The sequence below is a fragment of the Oculina patagonica genome, chromosome 9 (genome assembly GCF_052425735.1).
Source record: "Oculina patagonica isolate OP01 chromosome 9, crgOcupat, whole genome shotgun sequence".
In the NCBI taxonomy this organism is placed as follows: domain Eukaryota; kingdom Metazoa; phylum Cnidaria; class Anthozoa; order Scleractinia; family Oculinidae; genus Oculina; species Oculina patagonica.
Window position 1 is genome coordinate 22670325 of NC_135766.1, and position 27385 is coordinate 22697709.

Below are 27385 nucleotides of genomic sequence, written 5' to 3' on the forward strand. Positions count from 1 at the left end.
CTTTTACAGGATCGCGAAACTATTTTCTATTGCTAGAAAGCAGATAATTTACTGTACTCTAAAGTAATTTTTCGTGCCATGAGTAATGATTTTGCCCCGCTTTAAGATTATTATTTTTGTCGTACTGCTGACATTCGGTTTAACCGTGAGCTATTTAAATTTGTCTTGAACCTATAAACCGCCATAAACATTAGTACTTTGGCCGCTTATTCACTAGAATGAAAACATTGTAAGCTCCAGTGAAAATTAAATAAATGGGGAGCTCCGCTTTTAGGCGTGCCTAAATCTATATTATTGTATATCCTTAGTTTTAATAAAATCCTTCGAAATGAAACGACCTTTTATGGTTAAGATCGGTTTTATATCAATTTGTTGCTCAAAAGTTGCCAAAGATGGCAAAAGTTGCCCTAGGTTGCTGGTACTACAAAAAGTTGCTCAAAACGCTAAAAGTTGCTCAAAAGTTGCCGAGCACAATCTATTTATGCCTAGTCTCCGAGGATGGCTCCAAGCCGACGTGACTCTTGCGAAAGTAGCCTGTTCCAGGCTCTCGGTTTGTGGGGAAAGAGCGAAAAAGCGGGCGAGCGCGGAAAAGACGACGCTTCCCCGCTTTCCTCGCTCGCTCGCCCCGCGTTTTCGCTCTTCCCCCACAAACCGAGAGCCTGGAACAGGCTATTGCGAAAGAGGCCTGGGGTCGCGCTTCGCTTGAAAGCGCGGCTGCTAAGTTCGCGTTTGGCTTTTCGCAGTTGTTTATGTGTTGGACTGTACGATGTTTGTGCCTGGATCTAGAGTTTGTTGTTTTATTTCTGGAGCCAGCCGTGGCTTTGGAAGATCAGTAGCTGTCGCATTAGCTCGTGAGTTCTCTGATTCTGGAATTGAAGGGCATTTTATTCTCGTTTCACGTTCTGGAGACGAGCTCGAAGAAACAAGGAACAGAATCATTCAGATTTGCTCAACCGCTGAAGGTAAAGCTGGAAATATAGAAAAGATATTCTTGCCTTTTTTTGTAAAAAATGCTACTACTGATGTTATCAAAAATTCGAAAATCCAATTTAAAATTAAATCACTTTTTGTCCCGCACCTTCCCCTACCCACCCCTCCCACCCCTTCCAAACCTGCTGTAGAAAGGTAAAGGTTGGGTCAAACCTTTTGACAACTGCTGAATCAATCTCTCAATATTTTATGAGAAATTGCCCTTTTTTATATCACTCGATAATTACAATTTAATGGCAATATCTTCTTTGTCAATCTACTAAAGCAGGGATGTCACTAAGGGCTGAACTTAAGTCTAGACAAGAGTTTTTGTCCCAGGATGAATTCAACTCGGTGTCTGATCATTTCTTGTTGCTGTCTACATGATTTTTGTCCTGGGATGAACGCATCCTGGGATGATTTTATCCGTGTTCTGAGCACCAGGATGAAATAATTTATGATGAAAAACGCCATGTAGACAGTCTTTCTGGGATGAAATGTAATGTAATGTTAGCACGGGCGAGATGGATTCAACTCAGGTGGGACAACTTGCATCCCGGCATCCCGGAAAGAACACTCATGTAAAATGAAAATTTTTCATCCCAGGAAGAAATTCATCCCGGGATGAAACTCATCTTGGCTCTCATGTAAAGAGGCCCTTAGGCAAACTTTTAGAGCTGCCAAGACCAGATAAGGGCCAGATAAGGGCCTTGAGGTTAACATTTTTATGTCCTATATACTGCATTTTATTATATAAACATCAGTGAAATACCAGGAAATCTTTTGCGCGAAAAAATCATATCTTCACACGTGAAAATAATGTGTTATTTTCACATGTGAAGATATCGGTTTCGAAACATTTTCTGACAAGTTTGCTCTGTTTCAATGCTGAATGAGCCAAAGAAAATCGATATATTTTTAAGTCGAAACATCTTCGGATCTTCCTCGGCAATCTTCAGCAATCTTCGGAAATTTTCGGAAAAGTTTCGGAAAATGTTCGGAACCATTTGTACGACCTTCGGACAACATTTTGAGAATCTTCGAAAATCTTCGGAAAATGGTCGGAAATCTTCGGAAAATCGTCAAAAACATCGTAATTAGTAGGTTTATATAATAAACAGAATATTACATGGTTGCTTGGAGATATGAAATTTATCTTCTCATGTTCAATCTCCACGCAACCATGTAATACCAGTATCCTCTATTTCTGTTGCAGTTCACATTGTTATTGCTAATCTTGGAGAAATAAGCATTCTGGATGAAACTTTAAAACTTGCCTTCAGCAAGGTAACTTGACTTGTTCTCTAATTTTTTTATTAATATTTCTCTTGACACTTTTGTACCAATTACAATAGAACTTTGAACAACATACCCATAGGCGTACGGGCAACTTCGGTCCAGGGAGGGTGGAAACTTTTTTGCCTGAAAAAAATGGCATGGGTTGAAAGCCGAATAAAGAGGCATGTAAAATGAAAAAAATAAAACATGCATTGAAATAGTTGTGTACAAACTTCACCTGCTTGCTTAAGTTCTTAAATTAATTTTGTGCCGTTATCTGAAGGTGTCAATGCACTGAATCCTTTTTCGGATATCTTTTATATATTCACTCTACAAGTATTCAGAAAAAATTATATTAATTTTGGGGAGCCAATTTACATTATTTTTCCCCCATTTGAAAGTAATACAAAAGAGTGTAAAACATGCAGGGATGAATGGGTTTTAAAACATTTTGTTGAAAGTTTCAAGCCAACCCTGAAAACTCAACATTTGAGTCGAAAGCATGAGCTTCATAACATTTCTAACAGCTTAAAGGTTGCACTTAAAGGTCTCAAGCTATGGAAAAGCTGATTGCAACTGATTAAAACTGAAAAGTCAGTCACGCAGAATTTGCGAGAAAAATCCAACATGATTATATATAGCAAATTGCGAGAGGAAACGAACGCAGATGAATAAGAAATTTTGACTTTTGAACAACAAAGTTAGATATATTTCCAATACTTTTCTTGTTTGTGTATTTCGTTTTCAACGTAATGTTGACTATATAGACTTTTCGGCTTATTTTCTATTTTTTCTTTAGGCTTGTTGCCCGAATTCTAAGCATTTTGCCCTGAACATTTTGGCACTCGGAGGGGGGAGGTGCAGCCCAGTCCCCTTCCCCCCCCCCCACCTCGTATGCCTATGAACATACCCCTCACCAGCGGTGCCCCCGCTGGCAACCTCTAGGCATTTGAACTTTTGATTTTTTGGTTGTTCAAATTTCCCATCCCCTGGCTGGCCTAATATGGTGTTCAAATGCGGGCACATAATTGTCACATTCTGTGATCAAATTCCCCTACCTCCAGGACTTCATTAAATAGGGATAAAGAGCAACCAAAATGTATTTTTTTGCAGTATGAATATGCAAAATGGTTAAATAAAACTTACAATATATTCACCTTCAAATGCAGAACACAGCTTTTGCATGCCGTATTTTTGTAGCTACCGGTATGATGTCACAAAAGAAACAAGATGCAGAATCATTCAGATTTGCGTAGAAGTAGAAGTACACCACTGTGATGATCTTTCGTGTGCTAAATAATTTTGTTTTAGAGGATACCCTACAGAATTATGTCAAACTTCAGTTCCTGCACTTAAGTGTTTCTATTACTCTATTTTGAGGGACCAGGGTGCTTATCAGAAAATGTCAATTAACTCCTCAAGCTTTGTTTTTACCGTAACATGGATCAATTTTGATGCCTGATTGGTTTAGACTTCCAGCATTAAGTATGATCATTGGTATTTCTTGATTCCTCATGTGTAACTCCCCCTCTAAAAATATTGACATTCTGTCCTGTATATCTCCCCCCCCCCCCCCCGTTTCATATGGGAGTTTAACCCCAATGTGGGTTGTATCACCAGTGGATGAACTGCACAGGTGACTTTGTTTACTCACAATTTTGTGTGACTGACTCTGGTTTTGTTTTTGTCTAATTAGGTGGAACCATCTAAAGTTACTCATGCCTTAATTGTGAACAATGCTGGGTCACTTGGTGATTTATCAAAATGCATGAAGGATGTATCACAGGACACCAGTTCCCTTCAAGACTACTTTAACCTCAATCTTACCTCTCCTATGTTTCTTACGTAAGATTTCAGCTCATTGTTTTGTTTCAAGATTTGATTTCAACATGTGTAAATCTCTTATCATGGTCATCAAAGTGAGATAAAAGTCCATCCCAGGGTTAACCCATCATTAAATACACTGCTACCCATTTATACACCTGGCGGAAAACAGGCACTGTAAGAGTTAAGTGTCTTGCCCAAGGACACATCACAGTGACCCCAGCCAGGGTAGAACCCTGACTGCTCCAGAGTCCAGTGCACCAACTATTAGGCCACTGCATGTCCCACTGATTGTCATTTGAGAAAACTGGTAAAAAGTACATTAATAAGCCTGTTGGGCTGAATTTCAGCTGGGTTCTATGGTTGCTAACTCCTAAAAAGAACCAATCAACCAATCAAAATCACTTCCCAGTTTTCGAGGAATAATGTTGCCAGAAGGCATTAGTGACTATTTGGTTCAAATGTCTTTCTCAAGAGAAAGTGACCACTCAAGATGGCTTAAATACAAGCTAGTTACCTGTCTGTTTCACAGTGTAATAATTGGACATCTTTACCAGGTCAAAGTTTCTTCAAAGATTCAAGGATGCAAGTTGTACAGTTGTTAATGTGTCATCCCTCCTGGCTGTGAAGGCTTTTGCTTTTTTCTCTTTATACTGCACTGGTAAAGCCGCTCGAGATATGATGTGTCAAGTTCTGGCTAAAGAAGAGGTACTTTAATTTTGTATTTTTTAAATGTGTAAAACAGGGCGTAGCCAGCTTTTTGAAGAGTTGTAGACCTGATCAATGGGCTCACAAATGCTGCTTTTCGAAGGGGTAGGGGCCGAGGAGGTCCGCTGAGGAAGTTTTTTTGGGATCAAGACTCTTGAAAATGCTTTCTCCTTCATTTTTACCTCATGGTAATGAGGTATTAAAAATGACGATTTATTTCACTCATGGACTCACTCACTCACTCCATTCCGATATAAAACCGCAATTAATTCATGCATTAAACGGTAAACGTGCTGACAGAAAGGTCCGGTTTTCCCCTGCCTCCCCGCCCTTGTGTTCTGTTCATATATCTGGGGGGTGGGATAGAGGCCAAATGTTTGCTTGAGTGCAGAGATGAACATTCAAAATGGCATGTCGGGCCGAAATTCTCAAAGGTGGTTTTTCGTTCCTTTCGCTTCATCCTCGATCTAAATACACCTTTGTAGACCTTACAAACGAAGAGGAAATGTTCCGGAAAATACTCAAGTGGAAAGAAATGGGCTTCAAAGCAAAGGTTGTTGAACCTGTTTGATCAGAAAGATCAGTTCATTTGGACAACGGAGAATCGATCAGGCGCAGGAAGAATGCAACTTTACCATCCTGGAGAAAAGTACTAAGCGTTCCTTCCTCTGTTGTATTTTTGTACAAAACAAGCAGGATATATAAATGCACTGGTTTCACCAATCGTTCGGAAGCTGTTCGGTAAACGTGACACGACAAAGCACATGCTTTTCGTATTGAAGTGCCGAGAAGTGCTGTTATTATACACGCGCACATGACAAAGGACATGTTTTTCGAATTGAAGTGCTGAGAAGTGCTGTTATACACGCAAATGACAAAGGATATTTTTTCGTGCTAAGACGTGCTGCTGTTCGTCTCTTTGCGGAGTAGACTTTTGGTCTGTTATTGATTTAAGTATGGATGTAGATACAGAAAATAAATTAAAGTAAAATGACAGGTGCGATGTCATTACAGTGTAAAAATGCCCTTTAATTTAATAAGAAAATATTAAATTACACTTTAATCACACAAAACTTGAAGAAATGTTTATTTTCAATGGAATGAAATATGAATTAATTGACACTACACTATGTCCGTAGTGTCTATCACGGACCAGTCAAGGAGTGAACTTGGAGTTTAAAAGGAAAAAAAACTATCAAGTTTCGGCTCAACTAGAGACAACAGCGCTACCTATTTACATCTTACAGAATAAGTATGATTGGCTGTTATTCATGCTGCTAAAAACACCTTCCAACAAACTAACACTAAAAAATCTTTACAAAGGCAGTCACTTCAGAAACACAAGTCATGTTTGTGTGAGTCACGGAGTGTGCGTGACATGAATTTCCTTCACCACGTCATCTTTTACTTTACTAACATGTCTGGCTGGATAAAGCAGGAGCACCCAACGGAATATTTCGTTAAAAATATCTGTTCGGAAGACGATTTGAGATCTAGAATTTTCGGAACATTCATTGTAAATTTTTTTGCTTGCATGCCTTTCCTAGGATTTTCGAATATCTATAAAAAAATGGTATAATTGTTCATTTTTAACGGATTTTTACTCTAAAAAGGTCACCTAGAATTTTCGGGAGCCCTTCTCTGGCTGGAATTTTTTCGAAAAGGTAAGTTTTGATCCCTATAACTTTCGGATCACTAGACTTTCAGCTAGGAAATCCGAACAGATAAAAAATTTTAGGGGATAAAAATATGCCTATATCTACCGTTTGTACTAAAATACGTTGAACGGTGCTATCTTTAAGTGGTTTTGAACTATATTCTCGATGGGTGCCCCTGATAAAGGCCTGCTAACGCATCTAAATATTTATTTTGTTCCGAATGTTTAATAAAATATGGTCCACTTCACGCCAATAAAATGTAGACTAAGGCCATCCCGTAGCCTGCGTTGCAGACGAACAAAACTGCATGTAGCTTATAGCTGCCATCAATAATGTCACAATCTCACTTTGCCTTTGAATTTTCGTCAATGGTCATTATAGGTTTTTTCAAATAAGCGTTCAAACATTCATTTTGAATGTTTAATTTTTCCATGGAAGTGGGATGATGGTCCGGCCAGTTTGTACGCGATTCTATTTTTTCACCACAAAATATTTTAGTGTAACCGATCCTAGAAACATGAAGGTAGCAGACGCGACGTAATTAACTTCTATTTGATTTATTTTTGTATAGCCACGAGAATGTCATTTCCCGACAGTGATATTTTTTTGATTTATTTTGGGACGTATGCAAGCACAGCAACTGTGAAGGCACGGGAATATGTCAACGCGCCAGGGGAATAACAGGTGCAGTTAGATTGCTCTATTTATATTTCGAAAATTTTGTCGGTCGACGCTAAACGGAGCGAATACAACGGGATGGCTAGCCTGCGTTGCAGACGAACAAAACCCCGGATATAACCGGGGTTTTGTTCGTCTGCAACGCAGGCTAGCCATCCCGTTGTATTCGCTCCGTTTAGCGTCGACCGACAAAATTTTCGAAATATAAATAGAGCAATCTAACTGCACCTGTTATTCCCCTGGCGCGTTGACATATATCCCGTGCCTTGACACAGTTGCTGTGCTTGCAATTTACGTTTCGATTCCCAAAATAAACTCAAAAAAAAAAATATTCAACATGGTCTGGGAAAATTGTACAACTTGTACTCGCTCCGAGCCAAACACCTGACTTACACAAAAATAAATACTTCACACATACAGACCACAGAGTATTCGTAAATATTTACACGTCCAAGCGGTCTTTGCTTACCTTTTCGCAATGTGATTAATCAGTCCTAAGGATCAAAGGTTACACTAAAATATTTTGTGGTGAAAAAATAGAAATCGCGCTACGAAACCTGAGAGCACGGACCATCAATGCCGCAACTTCCATGGAAAAATTAAACATTCAAAGCCAAACAAAGTGACATGTTTGAACGCTTATTTGAAAAAAAACCTATCAATGACCCATTGACGCAAGAAAACATTCAAAGGCAAATTAAGTGAGATTGTGACATTATTGATGGCAGCTATAAGCTACATGCAGTTACGCTTAAATTATAATCAAAGGCTCTTCGAGCAACCTCATGGTAATTCGATGGATAAAATGCCGACCTCCGCATTTTTCTAAATAAGTTTCCAATAAAGTAAAGCAATCTCACTTTGCTTTATTTTTCCACGTGAGTTGCGACATTGATGGCTCGTGCTTTCAGGGGTCGTAGCGCTATTCAGTTTTCACAACCAAAATATTTACCGGTTAGTGTATTACCTTTGATCCTTTTAAGCATTAAGTAAATTTGTTTTGTGAATATGTTTACTTTTCTGTCAGCACGTATAGCGTTATTTTAAGCAGCCATTAAAATTTGAGAGAAAGATGCGCGTTTCTGCACGACTCAAAAAGATGAAGAACGGATGACGTGACACGAAGATGATGTGACGCGAAAAAAAAAACGTGCATGAATGTTGTGTTTACTAAAACGCGTCTTTGAATGTTTTCTTACGTGAATGGGTAATTGATAGCCTATGCTCTGAGGCTTCGTTGAGCGAATTCTTTTCTCTTTTATCACCAGAGGATAAGTGGAAGTGATCCTCTTTCGATTTGTTTTGTGAAATTCAATTTAGTTTCCTGAAAGAGAGAGACCCTGGAACGAGGTTGAGATTTGATTGACATGTGCTGAATGCGTTTAAAGGACCTTTCTGTCAGCACGTTTCTCGTTTTAATGCTAAATTAATTGCGGTTTGATATCAGAATCGAGTGAGTGAGTGTTCGAGTGAGAAAATGCGGCCCATAACATAACCTCATTACCATTCGGTAAAAAGTATTATTGCGCTTGCCGTGTGACGTCTTTTAGTTAACACGACATTCACAGCACGTTTTTGTTTCGTGTCACGTCATCTCGTGTCACGTTAGTATTGAACGCTAGTAATAAAGTGAAATTGCGTTACATTATTGGATTTCATCGAATTACCATGAGGTTGCTCGAAGAGCCTTTGATCTGCTGAAGTTATGTGTATTTCTCAGCACCTAAATTAATTATAACATTTCATAGGAAGGAATTACACCAACGTCGTTCCTAGGGTCTCTCTCTCCCTGCCCCCCAGAGAGAGAGACCCTGGGAACGAGGCAGGAATTGCTCCAGTTTTCACTCATTCCAAAATAAACGCACTCGTTTTTTCCGTACATGCAATTGAGCATTTGTCTGTCACCCAGGTAGTATTGCACTTGCTAGATGAGCCTTGATCTCACCATGAAAGGGTAGAACTTTGCGAAATATATAATGCTAAGGTACATATCAAATTGCTTTCTATTTCATCTTGAAAGCGTTTCAGCCTGAATTTTTGTTATTGTACATTTTCAAAATACGAGCGGGTTGAAAAATTTGTAGGCCTGGGCCTAAAGGCTGGCTACGCCCCTGGTTAAAGGCTGTTTTGCCAAGACTTGTAGGAGGCATGATGGCGTTATGGTTAGTGCGAGGGATTTTGGATCTTACGCTGCCCCGATCTCAAAACAATTTCTGTTTCCCTTGGAGGTCAAGAAACTCTACTGTCTTGCACTTCATTTTCAAAGACTGCTGGCATTGCCACTTTTTGAGTAGAAAGTGCAAGTTTGAGTGAAAAGCTATGAGACAGTTATGAGGCTGTCAATTTTTTCCTGTAAGTTACTTTTTTTACTTCTTGATCAACAAACTATAGGGGTAAAAGGAAGTTCTCTCAAGTCGAATCATTTGTGTAGTGTTTGTCTTGATATAATGTGAAAGGTTTTCTACTTTCTCTGAAGTCATGCAAATACCATTGAATGCCTGTTATTTCTGTGTTTTGATCTTTCAGCCCAATGTAAGGGTCTTAAACTACGCCCCTGGACCATTGCTTACAGATATGTACGAAGAAATACTCACCACTTGTGGAAATCAAGAAATTGTTGAAATGTTTAAAACCAGTAAAGAGCAAGTAAGTAAATGCTGGAAGCATGTTCAAACTATTGTGTTAATAGGAATGTTATTGATACAGAGCCAGTGATGTAGCTTCATGATTACAGCGTGCAAAGAAGTGCATGTCCGATAGTCTGTAGTCTCCCTTGCAGATGTTTTTAGTGTCGTCACGGAGGAGCGTTGCGTGACGACACTAAAAAGGGCTGCGAGGGATACTAATAGATAGCCTGTGGCTAGTGGGTATTGAAGTCGGGCTAGTGGATTGTATACTTCACTTGCCCAACAGGCAACTTGGATCCCGGAGTACCCCCCCCCCCCCCGGGGCTAGTATCACATCCAGGGGGGAGTAGAAATACTTCTAGCCGCTAAATGCTACGGAAACCGGGATAAGCTCCAGCTGTATGAGTCACTTGGCTCAACGCAGACTTTACATTTTCAATAAAATAAAATTTTACATTCCATTACACATTTCTTTCGTATATATTTATAATATATACTTTTTCTTCTTTCAGAATACAGCCCTATCACCAGATGAGTCTGCGAGGAAACTTATAACAATTTTAAAAGAGAACACCTTCACTTCTGGCTCACACGTTGATTACTTTGACTGAAAAAAATAGTAAGAATTTCGAAAAAAAATGTTTGCAGAGGTGCATAAACTAAAAAAAAGTTTGCAGAAGAGGAAAATTTTTCATCCCCCCCCCCCCCCTCCAAGAAAATAATGGTCCGTTCCTAACTGCCAAAAGACGAGTACAAACGAATGCTCCACTGATTTGCATGTAAGTGTAAGGCTCGCTTGCAGAGAGAACGAGCCCGACCTATGGTATACTGTCTTTTGTGGAATCTTCAAAACAGTCAGTGGAGCGGACGTGTGGTGGATTTGAGAATAATGGGCGGACGGGAAGTCTGCTCATTGGAGGCGGGAAAAAGAGATGACAAGAAGTTAAATTTAGGGCCCAGGCCAAACGTCGAACTAAGAGACAAACTAAACTGCAGTTTTGGTCGACCCAAACAGGTAAAGCTCGACCGTTGGGTCAAACGTCGAACATAATTCGCCGAACCGCCCGTCGAGCCAAATTCAGAGCAGCAGGGACGAATATACACTAACATACAAATTTAAAATTTATTTATTAAGTTTGTTTCATGAAAAGATCGACGTTTGTCCCACAGTTAATCTTCACATGTTCTATCCGTCTGAGGCAGACGGATAAAACGTGTTGGTCGATCTTAATTCAGTCGGACGAACTCAACTGAGTCAAACGTCGAACTTGTCATGAACTTAATTCGCTCAGTTTAGTTCGTTTCATGTGAAGACATTAGGTTTTAGAGATGTCAAGTAAGTAATAAAGAGTGTGACGTTGGGATGATACAATATCTGTGTAATTTGTGTGCCAATATCTCGTCAGGCATGCACAATTTAATGGGCCCTGAAGCTATGGTGTTCTCAGTCCGTCAATCAATCAATCAGACGATCAATTTACGAAAAGCAGATTCCTTCGTCAGCCACGAGATTCAATGAAAGACGATTTTGTTTATACTCCATAGCCCCATGAAATTTCCTTAAGAAAAAAAAACATTGTCTGTCGGAGCAGAATAACTATCAAAATCAAGCAGTCAACCTGAGCACCCAAATTTGGCCATGTGTCAAATGAATATCCAGAAAGGTGGGGGGGGGGGGGGGGGTTTAAGTGGTGTGCCCCGTAAGGCCATTGTTTTCGCGATATTCTAGTCTCAAATAGCGATCAGCCTTTTTGCCCTGCAAAAAAGGTTCCAATATTTGAAGAGAGTCGCACGACCCTCATCGCATGTAATATTCATCAGACAAACGAAAGAAGGGAAAAGTTGAAGAAAAGTCATTGGTTTGATAAAAAACGTGATCAAATTCTTAACTTATTATTTAGTCCATTTAGCTCTATTTCTTTTCTTTTAATATCCCCTACCTTAAGTACGTAATAGACTACCTCGAGATTTGAAAAGTATCCTATTCCGCACTGCAACAATCATCGCATCACATTTAAGATTGGGGATAAAATTCGGCGACCCGACAAGAGTCGCAGTGCAAACTAAGTTCATCATGAGTGGGTGGGTGGGTAGGTAAAATTGTACCATACAAAAGACTCCCAACAATATTCACCAAACTTACCAGCTGGCTACTAATCGCACTTGACATGTTCCTTCCGCCGCTGCACTTGAACAATGTCAATTTATTCATGATTTGTAGTACTTATATGCGATGCTGATAATTTATGCAGTGCGGATAGGCTCTTTATCCCCCAATACTCATAATGATATCCAAACAAAGAGACCATTGATGGTCTCCTATGGAGGCCAAGTCACACCAACACAAATACAAAATACCAAAACAACACTTGCATCCTTCCCCAGTGGTAATAAAACATGTCAACGCTAATCCTATCAGCATTACACTCCATTAATCCCTAAACACCACTCCCAAACCTAACTCTCAAACCTTACTCTTAAACCTTACTCCCAAACCTTACTCCAAAACCTCATTCCTGGTCTTATTCCCACACTTTACAATACACTCCTTTTACCAAACCTTGTGACCTCATAACCATTCTGGATCTGGTCAACCTCTTCGAGGAAAACCGCGACTGTCACCCCATTACCGACCCCAATGGAGTTCCCCAGCTGGTCAATCCAGTGGATTGACTCTGGTGGATATAATGCAAAGGCTAACAGTTTTCCCTCAAACTTGGAGTCGCACTCCCAATCCTAGGTCTAATAACATCGAGACTTCTCAGGAAAAGAAGGGATGGAAACCAGAAGTCTCGTAGATACACGAAAGTAGGAAACCAAACGTTGATGGGGGAACCCTTAGGGCCAGCAAGGGGTGACAGTCATGACCCAGTGATTTAGATACTCTTTTTCACAACTGTCACTCTAAGCAACCCCTGAACCAAGGATCAAAAACGAAATCCACGCCTCACTGGCCATAACATTCTCGCTGTCATAATTATCAATCAAACAACTACAATAATTTATGGCAACAAGGAACAAATGACATGCCTCACTGGCTACAACATTCTCACAGTCGCAATCATCATTTAAGCAACTATATTATTCCATGGCAAAATAATCGACTTATATGCCTCACTAGCCAAAACATTCTCACAGACATAATTATCAATCAGACATCACTTCATAGCAGCAACAGGCAAATGACATGAACATAACCTGAACATAACAGTACTTCATGTCAATAACAGGCAAATTATATGCCTCACTGGCCAGAACATTCTGACAATCACAATCATCGATCAACCTCTTGCTGAACGAATCATTTTATGACAAAAAAGGCAAATTATATGCCTCACTGGCCATAACATTCTCACAATCATAATCATCGATCAGACATCTCGCTGAACGAATCACTTAATGGCAAAACAGGCAAATTGTATGCCTCACTGGCCATAACATTCTCACAATCATAATCATCGATCAGACATCTCGCTGAACGAATCACTTTATGACAAAACAGGCAAATTATATGCCTCAATGGCCATAACATCCTCACAATCAAAATCATCGAATAGACATCTCGCTGAACAAATCACTTTACGACAAAACAGGCAAATTATAAGCCTCGCTGGCCATAACACTCACAGGCGTAATCATCAATCAAATAACACTTTAAGACAATAACAGGCAAATTACATGCCTCACTAGTCATAACATTCTCACAGTCGACACAATCGCGATGCCCAACCACGTGGAAAAATAACAAAAGAACCACTCCCTTGGGGCGTAACATCTATTCGCCATGAAAAACAAGCACACTAAACGCCGCATAAATTAGAAGTGCTTCGTGAATTACATAGCCCAACCATGTGGAAAAATAGCTATAAGAATCGCCTCCATTTAGCCAAGCAACCAAGACAGAAAAACTAACATATAAACGAAAAAAGCCACCCAGCCGACCCAACACTGTCATTCCGTCGCACGCACAATAACATTTGCCAGAGTTATACCAGCGTAAAACAACAATACCCTGGCCAAAATATTACCTCACAAATACACCGCCATGCGGCTTATCACGTCCAAGTGCTTTTGCTCCTTGCGTCGCCTGCGGTTAAAGAAGGCCCGGCGGGTCTTGAGGCATCTGAACTGCTTCTTGTTGCGGTATTGCTGAAAATTCGCGTTCATGGAGCTGATGAAACCCGCATCCGAGGTCCCCGCGCGATATCTTACTCCGAGCGATTCAGTACATAAGTTCAACATTGACTAGCGAATATAAACTCGCACAAGTCTGTCTTCAATCAGTAAATACGCACTTAAATAAACATTTGCGGTAACACTCAACCTGATAGGTCTTAATCCGCAGTCAGGTCAAAGGGCTTGAGTTGCAGTTCCCGATGAAAGCTCGAAGAAAAGGCACAGGCATGTTCCTTCCGCCGCTGCACTTGAACAATGTCAATTTATTCATGATTTGTAGTACTTATATGCGATGCTGATAATTTATGCAGTGCGAATAGAAGGGGGAAGATTGTAGACAGAGGTCTGAAATAGGGAGGGAGGACCCCGGGGGATACTCCCTATAATGGCCAATACGGGGAGGCTCCGCCCGAAAGGGGTACCTTTTTCAGGCTTCAGGTATACAAAAGGGTAGGGATTTCATGAGTTTAGGTATATGGTTTTTAAAAGGGCCTTTTATTAAAATATTTCGAACAGACTTTATGCCTGTATTATTTTAAATTATTAAGCGCTACATGAAAATGACGAGAAAACGTCCTGTTTAATGTCCACACCACGTCTTTTAGGTATATGAAAGGGGTGCCTTTTTTCAGTTAAAGGTATACGAAAGGGGTACAATTTCTGTCAAAATGGTATATAAAAGGGTAAGGGGTAAGAACTCGGGGCGGAGCCTCCCCGTATAAAACTTTTTTGAGTACTCCCCCTGGGGGGAGGACGCTTATGAGAATTTGTAAGAAAGAAAAGACATCGATTTGATAAAAACACGATCAAATACCCGCCTTCAAGTACGAAACAGACAACCGACAGCAAGATTTTAAACTGACAGGGTCTGAATAGAGTGCAGACGTTTGACAGAGCAGGTCTGAAATAGCGACGGAGGGCGCTTATCAAAGGGTGGGGGCTTATTCGAGAGAATACGGGATTTCCGTCAATAAAAACAGATTGCTGAGAGCAGAATTAAAACGCGAAAATTGCAGATGATGTTTCTATTGAGCAACAAATCAACGGATCTATCAATCTGTCAATCAACAATGTATTAACCAATCAATGGAGCTCTCCTTTAGCCACATGCTATTAACTGGACCTTTAAACTCAGTCAATCCTTGCCTGAGCACGATAGCAGGATCATTTGCTGCAAAGCCAACTGACATGGAAGCTTCTACGAAACCAGAAAAACAGCAACGCAGTTCGTTCGGAGCTCTCCACAAAGTGGTGATATTTGTTGTGGTGCTCGGGATCTGCGCTGGGTACTTTGTTGGTCTGGAGCTGTTAAGAAGGCGTTTGAACTCTCTTGAGGAGACTGTCAATGGCTTGAGTGAAGTCTGCAAAAATGCTCATCAGGGTATGTCTAGGCAAATGTCTTCTTTTCTGAATATGGGATTGTTAACTTGGATTGTGTATTGTTAAAAAGATTCACTAGTGTATTGACAGTGAATTGGCAGAATTCTTTAACGGGCATGCAATGTTTTTGTTATGTGCTTGATTTAGTGACTGGCACACTATGTCAGAGCGCGCAATCCAACGCAAAATTAATGCGCAATAGATTAACACAGGCAATAATTACCTTTCGAAAAGATTTACTCATTGCTTCAAATTGGAAAAGAAGGAACAATTTTAGCTTCCAGTTGTCTAGACAGTTGGAGCTTTGAATGCTTCAGCCAAAAAATAAAAGAGGTTATTTGCTTTTTTACGCTTTTTTTGTCCCCTATTTTTACATTGCCTTTTCCTTTTCATCTTAATTTTATTTTGATTAAAAGTAGATTTTTGTTTTTATTACACGTTACCTTTAATAAAATCTTCGATCTGCCCTTACAAGAAGAAACCCCAATAGCAATTACGGCGCTAAGTAAAACATCATCTGCAAAGAGAAATTTCTTAGCTAAAATAAAATAAATGAATAATGAATTACTTTTATTTAGACACGGTAAGGATTAAAGCTATATTCCCGATCGAATTGGAATTTGGAACTAATGGTTTTTGTAGCTGTACTCGGTACTAAGTGCCATTTGCTGGGAAGCAAGAATATTAATAGGAAATTTTACAAATAAAGATTGTCCTAGCCTAGGGGTCATGAATGGTCCATCAAAATTTTGCAGTGCTCACAAAATTAGGCTTCTGCTCGGAATACTCGCAGAATTTTAGTGGGTGCTCGTTTGCTCGTGGTCGCATATTTTTACAAGTACTCGCATGCTCGGTTTTTAGTGGAGGTAGCTTTTTGAAAAGTGCTCGTTGCTCGCAAGGCTAACTTTTGTCAATGCTCGTGCTCGCAAAGAAAAACTCTGTGCTCGCATGCTCGAAAGACCATTTGATACCCTTCTGTCTGAAAGGCCTTTCTAGCTATTTCACAATCTGCTGCTCTGAGCAGAAAATCGTCATATCTCGTGAACAAAAAACGAATCCTGCCGTGATTAATGTATTGATCAAGGACTAAGGTCATTTCTCTCCCAGCATGCAAGAATGCCTGTCTGAAGTTTTCTGTTTGGACAGTAGTCTCGCAGAACAATAATATCAAACTATGACCTTGATATCAACTTTAAAGCAAATTCCAGCTGCTAAACGTGATAAAATCCCCCATATCTTCCTGCACGCTGATTGATGGTCCCCAAAATAAAACATTTGCGCGAAATGTGTGTTCCCGACGAGACAAAGTTCATCTGCGTTGGAGGCTAGGGTGAGGATCTTCAAACAGCTCTTTCTACGTCGCGTGCGCCCGCGTGTAACTCGCGTGTGCCGTCGCGCGTACGGCTGTATGTGCTGTCTCCCAAAGCTCCTGTCCCAAAGTCTGTAGAGCCTTGGTGGCTGGACACAGACTATCCAAAACAATGATTTATTGACAAGTTTGTTTAATTCATTTGGAGATATTCATGAAAGAAATGGGGAATTTCCGAGTTAGAATAAAAACTGTTTCCTCCTCGGAACAGAATAATGTCCGTGGACAAATATCACTGCAATTTTTCGCCCTTTCCCTTCTGAAAGATAAAGAATGTTTTAAGATTATTATTTTTCTTTCATTTCACCTAACAGCCAGTCATTTAAACAAGAGAAATCGCCGAGACACAAGCTCTCTGACCTTGGAAGACGTCCGTAACGAGATTCAAACCCAACTCGGTTCGATAACAGCATCTCAGTTGTGTTCGCCTCCAGATAAAATATGTCTGGCCGGCCCGCCTGGAGCCAAGGGAGAACCTGGATTTAAAGGAAGGAGAGGAAAGAAAGGTGAGTCAAACATTATTATTAAAAAAAATTAGCTGTGCATCCCTTTTAAATTTAGTTTTGAGAATTTGGTTTTAAATCAAGACAATGCCAATGCCGTGCAGTTGATTGGTTTCTTAATTTGCGTAAACAGCAACAACAACAACTTTTATTCGCACCATAAATTAAATTAAATAGACTGGCTACACTCTTTTTTTTTTTTTTATAAGAATACAGTTTTTCCGATCCAGGCACAGGCTTCCCAAGCTCAAAAGTCGTCTTTTTGATTGTTTTTTTGGAGCCCTTCGGGCGGCTGACTCTACATACGTGGTGTATGCGACAGCTTGTGTATATAGAGGAATGTATGGGAAAATCACGGATTCTCTAAAATCGGGTAAATAACTATCTATTTTGAAATAAAGTTTACCTACCTCTAATGTGTCGCTTACTTGTGTCTTGTGCCGAATTTGAAGCCATTCCGACGCCATTTAGCGAAGTTATTCGAAGTCGTTGTCTCCCCTTCTAAAAAGAAGGAAAGGCAGACCACTCCATCGATCGCTGGCCAGAGCTCACTCCACAAATCGCTCTCTCCTCAAAAGGAAAAGTCCCGAATCGCAATAAAACCAGCAGTTCCATAAAGCCCAATAAATTTCACTCCACATACGTGTGCTTCGGCGGTAGGAAGTCTCGTAAAGAACAAGAAATTTTGCTTTAAATTCGCCTATTCGGCTTTCCAGATGTGTTTGTGACCGACCTCGCGCCAACGGTCGTTACTCAACGACAAGTATCTGGTTTCATCCCCATTCTGATTGGTGCATTAGAACCAAGTCACGCGCTGACATCACGACAACAAGTTTCACGCTAGGGCTGAAGCCCTGAAGCCGCAATCATACAAAATGTAGTTTTTGATCGACCGGTGATCGGACAAAATTTCCTTCGACTTTGGGATATTATCTTGTCTTGAATGCTCGCGAATATCTTGCTTTATTCTGCACGTGGAGGTGTCAGATTTATATTTACGCGGCTTTTCCCTGACCTATGTAAACATGGCTGTGATTAGCGAACAATACAGCTTTCAAAAAACATGCCTTGGGAGTCTTAGCGTGAAACTTGACCGTTGGCGCGAGGTCGGTCACAAACACATCTGGAAAGCCGAATAGGCGAATTTAAAGCAAAATTTCTTGTTCTTTACGAGACTTCCTACCGCCGAAGCACACGTATGTGGAGTGAAATTTATTGGGCTTTATGGAACTGCTGGTTTTATTGCGATTCGGGACTTTTCCTTTTGAGGAGAGAGCGATTTGTGGAGTGAGCTCTGGCCAGCGATCGATGGAGTGGTCTGCCTTTCCTTCTTTTTAGAAGGGGAGACAACGACTTCGAATAACTTCGCTAAATGGCGTCGGAATGGCTTCAAATTCGGCACAAGACACAAGTAAGCGACACATTAGAGGTAGGTAAACTTTATTTCAAAATAGATAGTTATTTACCCGATTTTAGAGAATCCGTGATTTTCCCATACATTCCTCTATATACACAAGCTGTCGCATACACCACGTATGTAGAGTCAGCCGCCCGAAGGGCTCCAAAAAAACAATCAAAAAGACGACTTTTGAGCTTGGGAAGCCTGTGATCCAGGCTGAATATTCTTAGACATTTCCGTTTTAGCAAGTATTGGGTAATCAGTTACAAGTGTTTGGTGTCCAGATCTGTATCGTGTTACACTGTGTGCATGTACCATTGCTTTTCGTTGCAACCTGGCCTCACATGCAGAGATAAAGTGACGGAAATGAAAATACCTGATTTTGTTTCAACTAGAGCCTCGGGTTAATTCTTAAACTAGTAGTAATCAGAGATTAGGGGAGTGTGTTCGACCTACATGTATAGGTAAAATAGACCCAAGGTAAGCAGGCAGTGGCAAAAAACCGACATGGTCGGCCAACTAGTAGTATGCCTTATGTCAAAGTTAGTTACTATGCTTATACCTCACTAAACACGAGGAGGATAAGTGTGAGAAAGATTGTGTGACAAGCCAAAAGAACATAGAATGAATTAATTATTATTTACACAAAAATAATTATTTGTTTCACTTAACTTGTTATCGTTTGGCACTAATCGAGATTTAAACTTCCACAAACTTTTGGAAAAAGTTTCTCTTCGATTTAAAATTCCACAGATATAATTAATTCACACAGCCGTAATCCACTACACGCATGTAACATTCAATACACCGGCTGTACACAAGAGTTCCTCGTCAAAACGTGCAGTGTTTCTAGGAATAACGATATATCACACATTGAAAGAAGTGATAAAACAATTTCGATCCGAATTATTCCCACTCTCGATGCATTTAATTCTAACAATTTGTAGTTTTGTGCAACATATAATTGCAGAAAATACGCTGGTTTACCTACGAACGAACTCCGCATGAAACTACGCATCGACTTACTTGATTTCCACTCTTTTTATGACGTTCGGTGGCTGAAGACAACTCTGCCACCTTGGATGATAACCTTCTAATGTTCTCCATGACATTTTTGGCAAAATTACAATTTTGGCAACACGTTTTTGACCCTTTTTTCAAGCAAAACAATATTTCTAACTGAAACTCCGTTTGGGACGCCATCTTGTTTTGCATAAAATCGAGGCCATCTGTGGCTACCAGTTTCCCGGCCGAGATTTACCCCTGCAAAAATCAATCGGGGCGGCCAATCTGGTGTCCATACATCTGCGCGCGCATTACGGCTCGATTCATTCCGCATAACAGTACATAGGCATACCAACTCAAAAGACACAGGACGCAAAAACAAAATTAGGCTTGCGCTCTCCTTCGTCGAACGCAAATATTCTTAATAAAAATTCGCAAATTTCAGCCTCGATATTCTTATAAACTAGATTCTTATAAAATAAAAAGAGTGTAACAGAAAAAAAAAGTTCTTTTCTATAAAAGACTTGGTGTCGCTCTCGGAAGTCACTAAACTTGTAAACTCAGCTGCAAATTAACTTAAAGCGCGCGAATCTCGGTTTGAACTTTTAAGTCATCTGTTGATTAATGTCCCTCGTACAAACCTCCCCCGGGGGGGGGGGGTACTCAAAAAAGTTTTATACGGGGAGGCTCCGCCCCAAGTTCTAACCTCTTACCCTTTTATATACCATTTTTGACAGAAATTGTACCCCTTTCGTATACCTTTAACTGAAAAAAGGTACCCCTTTCATATACCTAAGAGACATGGCGTGGACTTAAAATAGGACGTTTTCTTGTCATTTTTTTGTAGCGCTTAATAAATTAAAATAATACAGCCATAAATTGCGTCTGTTCGAAATATTTTAATTAAAGGCCCTTTTAAATAGCCAAATGACAGATTTCCATACCCTTTCATATACTTAAACTCGTGAAATCCCTACCCTTTTATATACCTGAAGCCTGAAAAAGGTACCCCTTTTGGGCGGAGCCTCCCCGTATAGGCCATTATAGGGAGTACCCCCCCCCCCCCCACCGCGGGACAAAAACGGCAAATGATAGCAATAATGTTGCCTGCTGACGAACCTTAACAGTTTTGTCTCTCCAAGATGGCAAATCCAATATGGCGAATTTTGAATTTACCGGTAATATAAATGTCATTTATGCGCAATGTAACCTGCGATCAGGCGTTATTTTTCTCGCGGCGGAGGGGTCAACGGAAAAATGAACGCCTGATACAATTACTTGTCGAGTCGTCTGTAAAAAGTCCAGAATCTGGACTTTTTTCTGATTGGTCAGGAAACAAAAGGCAACATTAGAACTCTATCCTGATTGGCTAATTGAGTTAAAGTCTAATTTCCGGTCCAAAAATATCGCGCGTAGATGATTGTTATCATGGCGGGTGTTGAGCGGAATGAAGCGAGTTCTTCTAGCTTTTAGAAAATCTCTCAAGAGTTTTGTTCACAAAACATTTAAAGACGAACAAAGGGAGTGTATTCGACGAATAGTTTGTGAAAGAAAAGATGTTTTGGCGGTGCTCTCGACGGGATTCGGCACGAGCGTGATCTACCACCAATGGTGTCGAAAGTATTACATCACACCACCAAAGACGCTAGACGATCGTGCCAGTGACGAAAACTACGACCTTGAAATGTCTGACCTGAGCCTTACACAAAATCAGCCTTTGCAAAAAACAAATTTTAAAAACCATCCGAACAGGTCGTTCAAAAAGGGTTATTCAAACACATGTTTGTGAGAGTAAAAATATAATTTGAAGGCGCTAATCACGCTTATCTGATGGCATCGCCGACATTCTCGACGACGTTGACAGATATTCTAATTAGGGGGCGGCAGACGACTTAACGAGTAATTGTATCAGGCTTTCCTTTTTTCGCCTTCCCTCCGCCGCGAAAAAAGAAAGCCTGATCGCAGGTTATGCGCAATGACGCTGTAATAATAAACACTTGACTACCAGGAAAATAGACAATACAGTGAAACCCAATAACACGCAGTCCCCGGGTTTAACGAACGATATTCTTCAGCCCAGCTAAAGCAAGTTACCAATTTTGAAATTTATTCGATCGGAAACATGGTATAGCAAGTCTATTGGCCGGGGTTTCGGGTAGTTTCATTACCATAACTTGAACAACTTTGAAGATAAAAAAAGGGTGTGACGAAACATTTTTCCCTTCCCCACTTGCCCACGAACATTAAATACGACCATGATAAATATGATCAATGGCTCATTCGTTCTTTTGTAGGTTACAGTGGTGAAAAAGGACACCCAGGGAACCCAGGACTCATGGGAATGAAAGGAATGCCTGGACAAAAAGGGGATATGGGAGATGTGGGACTGATGGGCACTCCTGGTATGAAAGGCGAAACAGGGTTACCAGGAATTGATGGAGAACGAGGAATAAAGGGTGACGCAGGAATGCCAGGAATGAAGGGATACCCAGGATTGTCAGGAATGCCAGGCCCAAAAGGCGACACAGGATACCCAGGACCCCCAGGATTGAATGGAATGCCCGGCCCAAAAGGAGACCAAGGGATTCCCGGCTATACAGGACCCAAAGGAATGCAAGGACTTGATGGTTTTCCAGGAACAAAGGGCGACCCCGGACCGAAAGGGGACAAGGGAGAATCAGGCGAGGGGTCCTCGGGACAAGGGTCCACTGGAAAAGCCCCTACTATCTATGTCTCTCCGAGCACCTTGACCGTCTTTGAAGGCTCTCCAGTGACGTTCAACTGCTACGCTACTGGTCACCCAGCACCCACTGTCAGGTGGGAACGAGTGGGCAAGGGGCAAGTACCTCAAGGTCAATCTGGAGCACTAACGATTACCAAGGCACAGTCTTGGCACTCGGGACAGTACAGTTGCAGGGCTTTTAATCTGCATGGAATGAAGGAGGCTACAGTGGAATTAAAAGTTGAAGGTAAATTAATATTTATGAGTTAATTTCCAGATGCCAGCTGATAAACCCGCGTCAAGTACTTTCTAACAGCAGTTTAATTTATCATCGAGCTTAAAATTTACCATCTTTATAGTTTACTGTTTATTTTTTTTTTATAAAGGGGAAGATGAATTTGTTGCTAAACGCGAGGAAGGCTAAAAACGATTGTAGCATTTTGTCTTTTAATATCCGAGCAGGCATCTATCGCTAAACAAACAGCAGGCCATTTCAGATTGTTGGTTCGTGTGATCTTCGGAATTGTTTGTTTTATCATTCTTTAGATTTAACAATTCTCACTTTTATGACAAAAACATTTCACAGACCTTAAACATTCATGTAAAAAAAAATAAGCACAGTAGAATATTATTTATCTGAATTATAACAAAATTTTCTTCTAGATTTATTTGTTTTCAACCGTTTGGAGCGTGAAAAGTTACACTGACATCGTCTAGAACTTTCAACCTCTTCAGGGTTCCCTTCAGGACATGATAATGAATATTATATTAGCCACTACGTTAAATATGCTGGGCAAGTAAGAAAATAGCACATGAACATTGATTCCCTAAGGTGTATAACAAAATTGTATTTATTTTACTAGGAAAACCAGTGATTGTAGAGATGTTTTACAGCCGAAGTCCGAAGGTAACTGTCGATGCATATGATGATGCCACACTCTTATGTCACGCAAGCGGTTTTCCTGCACCGGAAGTAAAGTGGATGAAAGCTGACAACACCAACCTACCGGAAGACAGAACCGAAATCCGAAACGACAGCCTCGTTATCAAGAACATTCATGTCGAAGAATCCGGGACATACGTTTGCAGAGCTCAGAATGTTCACGGCTACGTGGAAATGAGATATCCTGTTGTTGTGACGCCGAGAAGCGGTGAGTAGTTAAACCCCCGGGGGTACTCCCCCAAAATACCAATATGGGCATGTGCCGCCCAACGGTCGATCTAAAATGGGATATCCATTTTGGAGACAATTTCTAGAACGGGGTGTGTGACATTTTGAACGCACGAAAGTTTCAAATTATCAGCAGCCAAAACGGGGTGTTAAAAAATGACCTGTTTCTGGAATGGGGTATCATTCATCTACTTTGGAGACCCGGGCGGTACAAACCCACCCAAAACATACCTAATACGTATACTACACGCTCTGTGTTAGTTCCCCAAAAATTCCTGATAATTAATCTAGCACTGTCTCCTCTTCCTTCATAAAGCTAATTCGTTTGTTCTTATCATGATTGGGTACCAGGTCGTGGCCGTGAAGATGCAGCGAGGAACTGCAAAGAGCTGAAGGCTCAGATTCCAAGCACTTCGTCCGGGAAGTACTGGATCGACCCAGACCTCGGTTCCACTGACAACGCTTTTGAAGTTTACTGTGACCAGGAAACGGACAGCGGAGGCTGGATGCTAGTGTGGAGTTATCGGTTCGTTAAGTCAGCGTTCATGACGCCGCGGCCATCTTTTCCTGCTCGCTCCAGGTAAGATAACGTTGAGCTTTCTGTAGAAAAACGCAGGACATGCGACCTTTACCCGAAATGATAACAAAGGGAGCTTTGTTTTATTGTTACAGTTAGAGTGAAATAAACGCCTCATATCTATTTAACGCCTCTCCGAAGACCCTGTAAATTAAAATAGACGCCCTGGGCGTTTATTAGATCATTTACGGTGTTTATTTTTAAGACCCCTCAGCACTATGTTTTTACATTTGTACTATTTGCACTATGTTTTTAAATTTGTAAGTGTTGTAAAGGTTGTATAGTTCAGGCTTGTTTAAGCAGCCTTTTTAAATTAAAACCACTCTGACATCAACTGCTTGTTAATTACAGTGGTTACTCGTACATGACTCCATTGTCTACCACCCTGCCCTTGGATCCGTCTTCCCCAGGAGCGTTGAACTTCAGTCTGTGGAAGACTTTTGGTGAAGAGATGCTACTCCAGTCAGACCTGATCAACTGGTACGTGTGCAAGGATGGCTCGGGCAGTATACTCAACTGGAAAGACGGCTATATATCCTGTCACGTGGTTAAAACCTTGGTGGCAAAGTGCAACAACACAGCTCCGAGCCATTTTGAAGGCGACATCAATTATGGCATGAGGCTCACCCAAGGACCGAGATACAGATTTTTCTACAAGGTGGCGGTAATGGGGTGGTCTTCCAGCTGGAGCAAGCGATTAGTGGATGCCTGCGCAAATAACAACAACAATTATGTCCACGGATTGAACGATCCTCGCGGCGCTTGGTTCGTCCGTTAATAACTTCATTCGTCGGTTCCACGGTCTGGCGCCCAGTCTTTCTTTGTAGTTTTTGGTCGAAACGAGACTGGACACTGCGTAAGGCATTGATAGTATCCAGTCCTTCCTCGATCAGAAATCGTACAAATGGGGCTGGGTACTAGTTGGCTGGTTCAATACGTTGAAGACGGAGTTTGTGTATTAATCCTTAATACTGAAATTATTTTTCCATAAAAGAAATATTTTTTTAAAAAAATGAACAGCACTATAATAGTTCAAAATGATTATATTCCCAATTAATATTTTATGGAGAATTTTTACACATATTTTGTTCAAATATTTTACTGAATACAAATTTTAAATATGACGGTTCACCATGTTTTATATTTCCAAATAATTCAATAGTTTGTTTATAGTTAAACAGAAAATGTTCACGATTGTTGTATTTTCGAATGTCTTTGAATTTTTCGAACTACTTTAAATCGATCATTTCCAAATATCTTAAAAAAATAATAACATTTTATTTTCAAGTAGTTTGTAATTTTGTGTTTTTTGTAGATCTTTTATTAAATGAGAATTACAGGAAGCGTTGAGAATGATAACTCATTATACATGTTACATCGTTAGTTGACACTCGACCTGTTCTGTTGGTAATAATATACATACAAAAATTTCTGCATGCTTATTGGCTGAGAGCACGTCAGTTAATCCCAAACAGTGCAGAAAGTTGAAATTGAGTGCAAAAAGTTGAAATTGAGTGCAAAAAGTTGAAATTAAATTGATTGACAGGAAAGTCGGAAAGCGCGCCAAAACAAATTGGCGGCCGATGTAGGAGTGTTTGAGAGAGCAAAAATCGAGCAAATGGCATAAAGATTCATGAAAAGTTTGACCGATTTAACGAAAGTTATAAGTATATAAACCAAAGTACTAGGAATTGGACGTTTGTACAGCATAATAGAGGCTTAACGAACTACTGAAAGCTACCAATCGTGGATTTTCTTACGCGACGGCTCGTAAAGAAGAAAGATTACAAGCGTGAATTGAAGTTGAACATCTTAGCCCAAACCAATACAACTGAATAAGGATAAAAGCACCTGATAATGCATGACAGAGAGATTTAAAATTCCCTAGCTGGATTTTACAAAGCCCGGCAACTCCGTTATGTTTAAGAACGAATCGGAAAGGTAAGCCACTGAACACGTTTCGTTTGTCATCCACTTCAAGTGAAACTTTTGTATGTGTATTATTAACAAGTAATCACATGATTTTTCTCGTACAATTTGGGATAAATCAGCACTCGTAAATTTTTCAAAGACTTCAAATTGCACTCGCCCCACGGGCTCTTGCAATTTTGTTAGCCTTTGAAAAATTTACTCGTGCTGATTTATCCCAAATTGCACTCGAAATCATGTGATTACCTATGCAAATTGCCGAATCTGAGGATGAGCAGTGCGAGGCTCGCAGAAGGTTTCTGACGCGCAAGAAGGATTGGGGCCAGACAAGAGTGCGCACTAGTGCAGTCCCTGAACTCTTCGTCTCGCGCGCCCTTTATGGGGGTTGAACCCAGGCGTGCGAAGAGAGAGTCCAGGATAACGTGCATGCGTATGCTCAGAACGAACCAATCACAAGCGAGGAGTGTGGCGTCACTTGCTTGAGACGCGCACGCTAGGTTAAAAATGCTCGCTCACATAACGAATTCAATCAATGGATAGTCCTTTTACTATCCATGATTCGACTACGCGACCAAGCGCGTGAATAAATGCAAGAAAAAAGTGTGCTTAATTGCATCCAAAACCAATTCGATAAACAGCTACAAAATGCTAGGAACAGTTGACGAATAGCGATTTGTGTTGTAGCCGTAATCTTTTAGTAGACATTGACTGTCAAGCTAGGCTTTTTTTAAAGTTATTTCGATGATCCTGCTTTAGTACACGGCCGCGTAGTTGAACTCGTCATCTGTGTGCGCGCGTTTAAAAAGTGCTGTCATAGATGGTTTATGGACTGGTTTAGGGACCCTGGACCCTCTCTTCGCGGGCCTGGGTTCAACCCCTATCCTCCTATAAAGAGCGCGCGGAAGAGAGAGTTCAGGGACTGGACTAGAGTGCGCGCGCGATTGGATGTTTTTCTTCAAAGTAATAAAAGTAAATTGTACATTCCATTGCACATTGAATAGAGCCCTATCACCAGACGAGTTCGCGAGTAAACTTGCAACCAATTTGAAAGAGAACGCCTTCATTTCTGTCTCACCATAGTTAGTAGGTCTCACGCTCACATGTTGATTACTTTGACTGATAAACTTAGAAGAGAATTATAAAACAAATGTTCCAGTTGTTTGTCAGTGTTTGGTTCGCTTCAAGAGAAAACTCAGATACACGGTCAAACATTAACCGTCCTTTAGACCTTTGGCAACTGCAAAACAATGGGGAGGATGTGAGGCGAGAACTTGAGGAAAATGGGCAGACGGAAAGTCTTATTTGATACTGAAGGCGAGATAAAAGAGGTCAAGACGTTGGATTCCAAAGGCATCCTGATTGTCAATCAATTATTCAATCAATCAATCAATCAATCAGTCAGTCAGTCAGTC

The 27385-nt window shown here is 40.6% G+C and overlaps 2 protein-coding genes across 3 annotated transcripts in view; both read left to right on the forward strand.

The window, feature by feature from the left end:
* Nucleotides 1-737: 737 nt before the first annotated feature.
* LOC144666149 (sepiapterin reductase-like) lies at nucleotides 738-27237 on the forward strand. 2 transcript variants are annotated; one of them, XM_078527510.1, is made up of 7 exons: nucleotides 738-962; nucleotides 2186-2256; nucleotides 3944-4092; nucleotides 4629-4779; nucleotides 9642-9761; nucleotides 10255-10382; nucleotides 27108-27237. In XM_078527510.1, exons 1-6 carry the CDS (start codon nucleotides 767-769, stop codon nucleotides 10351-10353), a joined length of 786 nt encoding a protein of 261 aa, XP_078383636.1. In that variant the 5' UTR covers nucleotides 738-766; the 3' UTR covers nucleotides 10354-10382; nucleotides 27108-27237. The 2 variants fall into 2 exon arrangements, with proteins under 2 accessions (XP_078383636.1, XP_078383637.1); XM_078527511.1 differs by lacking the exon at nucleotides 27108-27237 and adding an exon at nucleotides 10476-11114 and having other exon boundaries at nucleotides 10255-10353.
* The window catches only part of LOC144666122 (uncharacterized), a 98941-nt gene continuing 86542 nt past the window's right edge, over nucleotides 14987-27385 (forward strand). The window contains exons 1-6 of the mRNA XM_078527478.1: nucleotides 14987-15299; nucleotides 16982-17173; nucleotides 21869-22543; nucleotides 23160-23447; nucleotides 23819-24047; nucleotides 24396-25547. Of these exons, the coding sequence (XP_078383604.1) occupies nucleotides 15005-15299; nucleotides 16982-17173; nucleotides 21869-22543; nucleotides 23160-23447; nucleotides 23819-24047; nucleotides 24396-24822 (2106 nt within the window). The 5' untranslated portion in view covers nucleotides 14987-15004 and the 3' untranslated portion in view covers nucleotides 24823-25547. The remainder of the gene's footprint in view (nucleotides 15300-16981; nucleotides 17174-21868; nucleotides 22544-23159; nucleotides 23448-23818; nucleotides 24048-24395; nucleotides 25548-27385) is intronic.

Coding starts and splice junctions, on each gene's coding strand:
- LOC144666149 (XM_078527510.1), top strand. CDS start 767: ATGTTTGTGCCTGGATCTAGAGTTTGTTGTTTTATTTCTGGAGCCAGC. Junction 2,257..3,943: donor TAAAACTTGCCTTCAGCAAG/GTAACTTGACTT, acceptor TTGTCTAATTAG/GTGGAACCATCTAAAGTTAC. Junction 9,762..10,254: donor TTAAAACCAGTAAAGAGCAA/GTAAGTAAATGC, acceptor TTCTTCTTTCAG/AATACAGCCCTATCACCAGA.